The 10,102-nt window shown below is 38.3% G+C and overlaps 1 protein-coding gene across 1 annotated transcript in view; it reads right to left on the minus strand.

Moving 5' to 3' along the window:
* Nucleotides 1-7,360, minus strand: part of LOC108777036 (nucleolysin TIAR) — a 437,806-nt gene extending 430,446 nt beyond the window's left edge. The window contains exons 1-2 of the mRNA XM_018543822.1: nucleotides 5,846-7,360; nucleotides 5,221-5,530 (exon numbers count right to left, since the gene is read on the minus strand). Of these exons, the coding sequence (XP_018399324.1) occupies nucleotides 5,221-5,472 (252 nt within the window). The 5' untranslated portion in view covers nucleotides 5,473-5,530; nucleotides 5,846-7,360. The remainder of the gene's footprint in view (nucleotides 1-5,220; nucleotides 5,531-5,845) is intronic.
* Nucleotides 7,361-10,102: the final 2,742 nt, after the last annotated feature.

Raw genomic sequence — 10,102 nt, forward strand, 5'->3', positions numbered from 1 at the left:
TTTTTTTTTTTTTTTTTTGCGTTGTATTATCTTTTCTGTCGCCCTGCGAGTTTTGCCAGTCTTTTTAGCCCGGCCAAGAAGAGAGTATTGTGCAGAAAACTTCCACGCGGTGTGTCAGGCCGCATCGCCGACTGCCATACTTGTGTGAGACCGCCACTCTTTTGATATTTCAACGTAGTAGACGAGTGGCGTGTCGTAATGAAATCATCTCCAGTGCTTTGATCTTCTCCCCGTGCGGCACACCCCCTGGCCATCGCCGGCAACCTCCGCGTTGCTTTCCCTTGAAAACGCGTGGCCGTTCCCGCCACCCATCGCGAATGTCCCGCTCACCCTACACCCGGCTCTGCCAGCACCCTTCAGTCGCGTCTCCGCGCAGACAGGTAGGTTAGGCAAGATACACACGGCCCATTCCAACCCCACACACACACACCCCCATAACGAGTTCCTTCTGCACTTCTTTACCGCAACGCATTTTTATCATGCAAAAAGAAATTTTCTAATTATGACAAGTGCTAACCGGTTATCCTTTGTTGGATACGTCTTTGTTACTCTTTTCATTACATTTGCCAACCGACTCATAATTATCTTCTTCACACAAAGTTTCCCGCGCAGGAGCAGGTGCTAACGGGACTTAGAACGTAAAGTAAGCGTTGCACAACGTAAAAAGAATTTGTACGCGGTGTGATATTGCGCGGGAATCGTGAGATACTTCCTTTGCGCGAAAAACGGCAATAGATGGTGACGATGATGGATGTCGTAGCTATTGCGTCAGAGGCAACGCGGAGGACATAAGACGATGAAGTGGTGCGAATGAGTCGCCTTTTTCTTTTACATGATACGGATAAAAAGAATCCTCGATAACGCTCAGTACTTGTCTTTCAGTTTAACACTTCATGGACATGCGATATCACATTGAATCATGACACTATAGGATGATGTAACTGTACATTTGATCACACGTGAGGAGGAAAAGAAAGCAACGTAGATAAAATAATACGCACAGTCTATATTTTATCTTTTCTGTACGGCTAAACGAATGAATTATGAAAATGTCACTAAATTGAAAAACAATTTGGCACCTATAAGAAAAGTTTCGTAATTACAAAATTGTAACTTTTAAAAGAGTCCTACAATAGTTTTTCTCTCGAAAACTTTGCATTCATCAATTATAATAAAAATAAATTAGTAAATCAATATATATAAAACTATACATAGATTAGCGCTGCAATCTTTTTGCAAAAGGAGTCATATTACATAAATAAAACATTTAGACAATTTTTAATTGGAAAGAATGTCCACAAATATTCTCAGAAATTCAGTTTCTCCTACTTGTGTCGCTGAATTATTCTGCGATAATTATAACTAGTGTACACTTAATGAGAGTTTGCTGCATTCTATAATTTTCCAACTTACTGGCATAACAGAATGTGCTTATATAAAATAATTGTTTAATTAATAATTACACAACTTAAACCATATAATTCAAACAAAAGTTCAATAATCACTTCGTTGTTAAAGTTATAGTTAACATTTCCAGCATCGATATTGTTATGTTATTATCAAACATATTGTTTATTTAATAATTTATATTGTTTAATGGTTATTACAATTTATTGTTTATTGTTATTTTACTCGAAAATAAAATTATAATAATTACACATTTTACGTTCATCACATGAAGTTAAGAGAAAGGCTGATTAAAATGTATTAAAAGAGAGATTGTTTACGAGAAAAAAGTCAATAATATATAATACATAAAAAGGAATAATGCGCAAAGCACTATTTACTAGTGGACAGTGACGATGATCGATACGCGGATAAGCGCGTGACGAAGACACCAAGAAACATAGGGGAGGGAAAGGGACAAGAAGCTTGTTCTTTGTACGAGAGAACCATGACCGTGGCGGCTATATAAGGTGTATCGAGCAACAAGGACTAACGGCCTTTAATTAATAAAGTTACGCGAACAACTCTCAAAGTCTTCCTGCCTCCCATCCCCACCCCCCAGCAGCTATTTCCTTCGCTTTAGAAATTCTGGTATTTTCCCCCACTTCCCCTCATTGCTCTTCGTACTTGGCATCTTTCGTAAAGGCCTACCTGCGAAGTTGTAACCCTTTATTGGATGAGAAAGTGCCTTCCGCTTATTTTACAGAGATACTTCCTCACGAATTTCCCTTCGTTGACGATAATTATGATCGGTTTTTTATTATATATGTATAAACAATTTATATTATTTAATTATTCATATTATAAACAGTTTATAATATGAATAATGTTTGATAAGTAAAATTAATAAATATTTAAATATAACACACAAATTTATATATAGATGTAACAATTTTTAACATTTTTTAAATCTTGCTTATATTTTTTTCTATTGTCTACGAAATTAATAGAGATCATTGTGTGAATAGAAAGAATATAATAGCTACGTATAAAATACGAGATGATTGTGTACAAAACGTCATATGGATATATTTCGTAAGAAATTTATGAGACGTATTGGGAAATGTTTACTTAATAAGTTACCTTAATAAGAAATGTAATGCTATTAAATCATGATTAAATATTCATGATAAATTTTTGGCAACAGGTGTTATCGTATTTCTTCTTATATATTATTAAAAGAATATAATGGCATCATATGTTTGTAATTACATTCTTTTTGTATCTGAGATAAGAATGGAATTACAGCTGATAACTACAACTATGTCTAATTTTTAATTAAAAATGGATTGTGTAAATTTTTAATTGCACTTAATATATAGTTATAAAGATTTAGAAATAAAATGTCGTTATTTATACTAATAAAAGTAAATACATTTAAAAATAGAAGATGATTTACAATATGTTCTAACAATTTATTTGTTTTAATAACATAGCTGACAATAAATTCTGTATAAAGTAAGCTCTTTAACTTTTTGCCTGAATAAAAGTCGTAGAAAGTTAACGTTTCATCTTTTCAGCACATTCAGGTATTCTAGCTTATAGAAATTTATACGTGCAGTTCAAGAAGCGGTGTACACAGAACGTGAACACACATTTTACAGTCACGTGTAGACACTCCGAATTTGTAATACATACGGATGTCGTGGCTCGCGCATATATAACACCATATATATATATACAACAGAGTATACATTACCGTTATGTAAATTATATAGTACATATACACATATGTAATGCGTAAACGTTGCTCGTAATAGTGTATGTGTGTTGGACTTTTGCTACGTATATTAAGTCAGCGACATTTTCACGTGCATTACACGACGCGTACTTACATGCGGCATAATGGAAATAGATGTATAGCATATTCACCGTAATATGCATAGAGTGACGTAAGAGTCACTTCACACATCGTTTATTGATCAAACGTTTCGCATAGCGCACGTTAAATACATACACAAATGTTTTCATTAATTTAGGACCTGTCAATTTTTCTTTATCACTTAACAAAATCTTATAACGAGATTTCTCAAACACGAACAAATTTTTTTTATGTAATACAAGTTTTGTTTAAAATTACAAATTAAATCTTACATTTCTCCAATTGCTGTTTCACAGCAATTAATATATTTTTAGTTTATATTTAAAAAAGATATATGAAAATAATAGAAGATTAATTTTTTAATTTTTGGACAATATTAATTAATGGACAACAAATTAATATTATATTTTGTAAATAGATCTTATAAAATACGATTGTATAATATATCTCACATAATCCAGCACATTATAATTAATAATTCGCGCGATACGTATTTCCTTCTCATTGGCGTATCGGCGCCAAGAGTGGAAAGGTTGAAGATCTTTCCAAACTACAGCTTCAGGAACTACACGGAGTCGAACCCCCGGAAAAGGAAGCACCACCCGTGGATTGCCAGACTTCAAGAATTAAACCGCGTTCCCTCTGCCAACATCGTGACGTCTTGCTCGTACTATGGCGCATCGGCCGCCGTACTTCTCGGGAGAATTTTCCGGCGAGTTATGGCTTGCTAAAGAAAATTGACTTGAATCTACGCCAGGATAATAAAAGCGCATGGTTGCGAGGAAGCGCGGGCGAGAAAAATGAAGAAACAATCCCGACACCATAAGCGATACCGGTAAGGAAAAGGGTCGTTCAAGTTCGTGGAACGGCTAGAAGGAGAATCCGCCTCGTTATATAGATTATAGATCGTGGCTGTCGGCCTTAATGTTAATAAATATCTATTAGTGAGCTTCGAAACTTGTATCGCAATACCGATATTACGAACGATATTAAACGTGATATAGATATCGTATTTTGATTGAAACAGTTCGCTTGTTTATACTTGTTAAGTATCTACTATGATTATATATTGTATGTCCCAACTTTTAAATATTGAATGTAAAAATTGGAAATAGACACGATAAAATATCAAATATTTTATCTAAAAGTAATTTAGTAAACAGATCAGATCTGAATATAATTATTATCTATAGATATATGACGTTTAGGCTATCACATTTTATTCTCTATGACAAACAGTTGTTACTTAATCGTTTTAATGATGTTTTTTTACTGTCAACGATTATTTATGTTTGATTGAAGAAAATTAAATTTTTTATATTTGCGTTACTTAATAAAATTATAATAACGCAATGATAAAATGATATTGTGTGATATTAAGCTGGCATTAATATCGAAAGTCACGTAATATTGTATTCCTTTTATTATTGCTATTATTAATACATATATTATCGATGTCATCCTACAGCAGTATCATTTATAAATTATATAAGCAATTTTATTGGTACTATTTATGTAATAGTACAATAAGACAGATATGTATATTGATACAATCAAGAAACTTGAAAACGTTTCATTGTATTATAAAATTAACAATAAGCTCGAGATTCATAAAATCAAGCAAGCATTTTGCTCAATTAATGTCGACTTGCTTACGTGCAGAAAATTATATTGTTACATGATAATCAACTATTATTTTTCTTTCTATGCAATTGCATGTTATTATAATAACGTTCTTTTCCTAATGCACACGTATGTGCGTGTTTGATGTAATTAACATATATATTAAAAGCGTAATTCTCAACAATACTGTTGTTATTATTATGATATTTTCCGCGGTATGATAACTTTTTACAAAATGAATTTCCCCATCAAGTCGACGTTCTCCGATATTTTCAGAATATTTTGTTTGCGTATCAAGCTGCATCAAGCAATCGAATAATTTTGTTTACCTTATTCGGTGTCGTTGCTTGTTGCTGCGGCGAACAGCTGGTGCTGTGTATAGTCGGCTGATTGGTTGTCGCCGGCACGATGCCCTGATGATTCAGATGGCTCAGCTGATTCAACTGGGTGAGCTGTTGCGGTTGTTGCACCGGATTCTGGGTGTTGGCCTGCAGCTGTTGATGATGCGTCTGGTGCGCAGGGTGAGTCGTCTGATGATGCGTCGCAGGGAAGGTGGGTACCGTGAACGGGACGAACAGCATCGGGCTGCCGAGGATGTGCGCACCACCTCCACCCAATGCCCCCGTCTCCTCCCTACACCTTTTTCGTGCGTTTTTGGTTTTGGGTAACTTTCTTTACTCCATCAACCGTGTTTATTGTTTTTTTTTTTTTTTTTCTTAATATTTGATGTGCTACTACGTGTATCGTTACTTTTATTATGTTACTTTTGTCAAGTACTGCTGACGACGACGACGAGCAGAGTAGAAGCGTAGCAGTAGCACTAGTATTGGTAGTAGTGGTAGTAGTAGAGGTAGAAGTAGTGGTAGTGGTACTAGTAGTGGTAGTAGTAGTAGTAGGGGGTAGTAATACGTGTCGAAGTGAAGCTACAATGTATGTTTAATAATTTATCATTACCTGCACTCCTGCCCCAGCCCCTGGTGCTGGGGGTGGGCGTAGGGGGCGGCTCGGACGGAGGTGGTGGACGCCACCCTCGCTACCCTCAGCGATAGACCGCCCCGTTGACTGGTAAGCTGGACCGAAGTTGGTTGATGATTGTTATGCACGCAGCAACAGGCACGGCAGCCGATCGACTGTTGCTGATTCGGGATAGACTGGAGATGATGAGTTAGGGGGCCCCTGGGCCCCGTGGAGGAGGGAGAACACGGGTACACCCCAACCAGGCAACCCACCACCGCAGCCCCGGGGCCCGGTGCGCTCGGTGCCAAGGCGCCTGTGGACGAGGCCACCCCAAGCTCGCTGGCCCTCCGGCAACCACTGCACCACTGCACCCACCCTCCTTGTTGGGGGGCTTGTTGATACGTCCTGTTGACGTCGATCGTTGAGCCGGGCTGAACAACCTCAACTTGGGCTTCTTTAAACTCACGATTGCCTGCGGGTGGGATTTTGCTACTTTGTTGTTAACTTGGGGCGATTTACTCTGAACTTTTGCGCGTGGCGTACGTTGATTCTTGATCTGTTCCAAATCTTCTTGGATCAAGCGATAACAATCAACAGAGAAAGCTTGAATCGCTTCACTTCGACTTGCCTTTTAAATATATATATCACAACACCGACACTCACGTATTTGGTTGCTTACTTTAAATAAATTAGTGGAAAATCACAGTTCTCGCTGCAGCTTTGTGGTGAGAAAAGATGAGTTTTAACAAACAAATTTAATCACCGATGTTTTCTGCTTTTAAATTGTGTTAGCACCGCTGTTTACCACAAAATGACGCGATTGTGTTGAGAACTACCTTTTACGTTTGTCACAATTTTCTAGGAAATGTTTTGAAGAATATACTAGATTTTATCGAATTTTGTCCTGTGGAATGTGTTTACCGCATACTCTTGGCGCAGTCGACGCTCACTTCACGGCCACGTGGTCGACTTGGGTAATCTATATTAGTAAGAGTGCCGGTATAGTTGTTGGATCGTAAAATATTTATTTTTTTGTGTGTATACGTCACCGCAATTAGAAAAGTTTGCAATATTTTTTCTTGTCAAAATAATTTCTTCTTTCTTTTAAAGTGAATCCTCAAGCCAAACTGTCGCATTAACAATAATTAAATATTAAATTATAGAGAATAGGCTCCGAAACTCAATTACGTTTGTGACAGTGCAATTGTTGAACACGTTTCGTCGTATTGCATATAACTCGGCAAACTGACGATGTCTTCCTAGAGCCAGCAGCGCATGTGTTTCAGTCTTAGCAATCTGTTTGGGTCTGTAACGAAGCAATCTATTTGGGAGCCCTGTGTCATTCGGCAATATAAGTCATAAAACGTGTGTTCCCGCTTTATGATTGAAGATACTGCAGCATGTGTGCCTACTGTATGTATCTCGCAACTTGCAATTGCATGTTATTTGTTATTAAAACCTATTAAAATCTTCCTGATGATGACTAGACTATGGTGAACAACACTCGCAATCGCACGCGTCGCACAAAGGTTTCAGCTTACGAACGCGCTGCGGGAAAAGACACGAGGTTCGCGGTACACGCACAATTGGAAGAACGATAATCACTGATCGTTCAAGTAGCACCTTCTTTTATTCCTTCTAACGCTGCTTTAAATATCTTTCAAATATGATAGGTATGGATCATAGAAATCTAATTAAACGTTATCGCCGCGCAAATGACATATGAAATAAAAAGCGGCGGTTACTTCCGATCTTTGTAAGAGGATCAACACCCTTAATTGCGGCGACTTTCTCTATTTCCTTCACGGGTAAATCAAACAAAGCGGCCGGTCCTCGCGATCGTACAAATGAGGTTAAAGACACGACGGGTGGAAAAAGAGGGAACCTAACCCGTAATGTTGGAAGGTCGCTCGCCGACTGACTAGCACTTCCGCTCAGGCTGTTGTGCGATTCAGAGTGGGGGATGCTTCGTTGGGTTGTTGTGTGTAGGGGTTGGTGGCGGTGAGTCGACTCGTCGGTTGGTTGGTTGGGGTGGTTGTGTGTGCTTCGCTCTTGCTGTGCGCGGGAAATCAGGGGCTTTCAAGCCTCCGGGATCTGTATGGCCCGGCGAAGTAGCGACCAGTTTCACGTGGCTCGTACTAGCTTCAGTTCAACTACTTTCCCCCTTTCGTTGTCAATATCGGGCCGGAAGTTTTTGTGAAATCTCAACGCCGTGAATTTTAAGTAGGCAACGCGCGTCGCGAACACGCAAATTCTTAGATTATCAAGTTTATTTATATGTTAACACGGAAGTTGGTAACAACGAGGGAGCTGTCTGTTCATATAAAGATCATTTCTCACTTGTAGGACAATGTGTTGGAATTTGGATAAACGTCGCTTGTGCTCTTAGAAATTTAATCGTGTTGCGGCGAGGTATATACAAGCAAGTATTCAAGAGAAAAGGATAAAACACGATTCGGTGAGTAAGTCGATTAAACGGTGAGAAGAAATCGAGATATACGAGAGACTACGCAGGGTATCAGGTGCGCGCTTATCCTGTCAATCGAATTATCTAGAGTTTGTCGCAGCTGCTTCAAAATATCCTTTTATCTCGATAGATACAAACCAGATATCAATCAGCGTTTATTATTCAATTTCTAAGGACATAAAATAAATCGGTCTTGATGTGTACCGGGATTAATCACTAAATTGCTAAATAAAATTTATTTTGAATATAATTTTTCTATCTCGATTAAAATAATTTAAATAATTTCAGCGTGATGATGAAATTAGCGTTAACTAATAGATTTCAGAAGGATAGTGTCACTTGAAATCTCACGAATCTCTGTATTCTTGCTAGGCCATAAAAGACGTTTGGCCGTCGGACACGAACACTATTCTCCGGGCAGATTATAATTTGTTGACATGTATATTTCTGGAAGGATCTCACGTTTACTTTACACTAAAATAATCACTTAAACATACGCACTTCGGAGCACCTGTCACAATCGTCGAACTTGTCACGCACTGTTGAAAACGTCACTTTCGCGAACGTCTTTTCGTTTTCAGAGCGGTGTCTCTCGAACGAGCGCTGAAGAACGACGGGGGGGAGCGTGTACCGGTAAGCGTGGTTGTTTGTACGCGTGCGTCCTGTGATATGGTGTTGTGTTTATGATGCCGGTGATTGTAGGTATTGGCGTGACGGTAAAAGAAAAAGTGTCACGGCGCGAGTTACAAGCGATGGATGAAAGAAAAATAATAATGGCGGATGAACAGACAGATACAGGGTGGTAGTGTGACTGCGTCTCGTAGACTAGGGTGTAATGGACTATGGATTTGGTGGAGCGCTGGTCCTGCACGTAGGTAGGCAGCGTGGAGACAAGAACCCTGTATCGCAATGTATCGCGGTGGTGGTGGCGACGACGGCGGCGGCAGCGGCGGCGGCGGCAGCGGTAACTGGAGGGGTGGTCCGTCAGGCTGGAGGGGCGAGTGGGTGGCAGAGGGTAGGAGTCTGGCTCGTTCCTTCCTTCGTTCGAAGTGGTAGAAGAGAGGGTAGGTCAGACGATCCCGAGACTGAGGGCGCGCAGAGCGCCGTTTCTCGTGCGGAAACAGTTACTGTTACTTCCGTTGCTGATGTCATCATGTATATCTTGTTTTTTTGGCGTTCGGCTCGATTTCTTGCTTTTCTAACATGACATGGATTCTGTCTTTCCAGATTGACTTATATTACGCTGTGTTCCTGCGTTTACGTCAGAGGATGGATGATTAAGTATTTATTACGCATTTAATGACATTTCTGCTATGTTATAGTCTTTACATAGAAACCTGCTATTCTTATATTGATTATAGATATTTAAATATGTAATAAAATATTTAAAAAATAAAAAAATTGAGTATTAAGTACAGTAGGGAAGCCGGGGTCGGTTATCGTATCAAGTTGATTGTCAAAACGTTTATAATTCAATATGGCATAAAAATTTGTTTTCGTCTGTAAAATAAATTAAACTGATATAATATTAATTTGTTATACAAAAGGGTTTTTGCACCAAAAGCATTGTATATATTATTTAGAAATACTTTCAAGAAAATGAAGTTGGCGAATAAATTTTTCTTATTTCCTATTTTGTTGTCTGATAAATTTTTAGAACTATCAGTCGCGATTTTCTTGTAATCACTGCAAATAATGTCTTAGAATATTTTTGCTGCAGTTAATTAATTATTATTCTGACAAAATTTGTAAATACAATCTCTTATTAAAAACGACCATGTAGATTA

The sequence above is a fragment of the Cyphomyrmex costatus genome, unplaced genomic scaffold, assembly GCF_001594065.2.
Source record: "Cyphomyrmex costatus isolate MS0001 unplaced genomic scaffold, Ccosl1.0 scaffold4, whole genome shotgun sequence".
Taxonomy (NCBI): domain Eukaryota; kingdom Metazoa; phylum Arthropoda; class Insecta; order Hymenoptera; family Formicidae; genus Cyphomyrmex; species Cyphomyrmex costatus.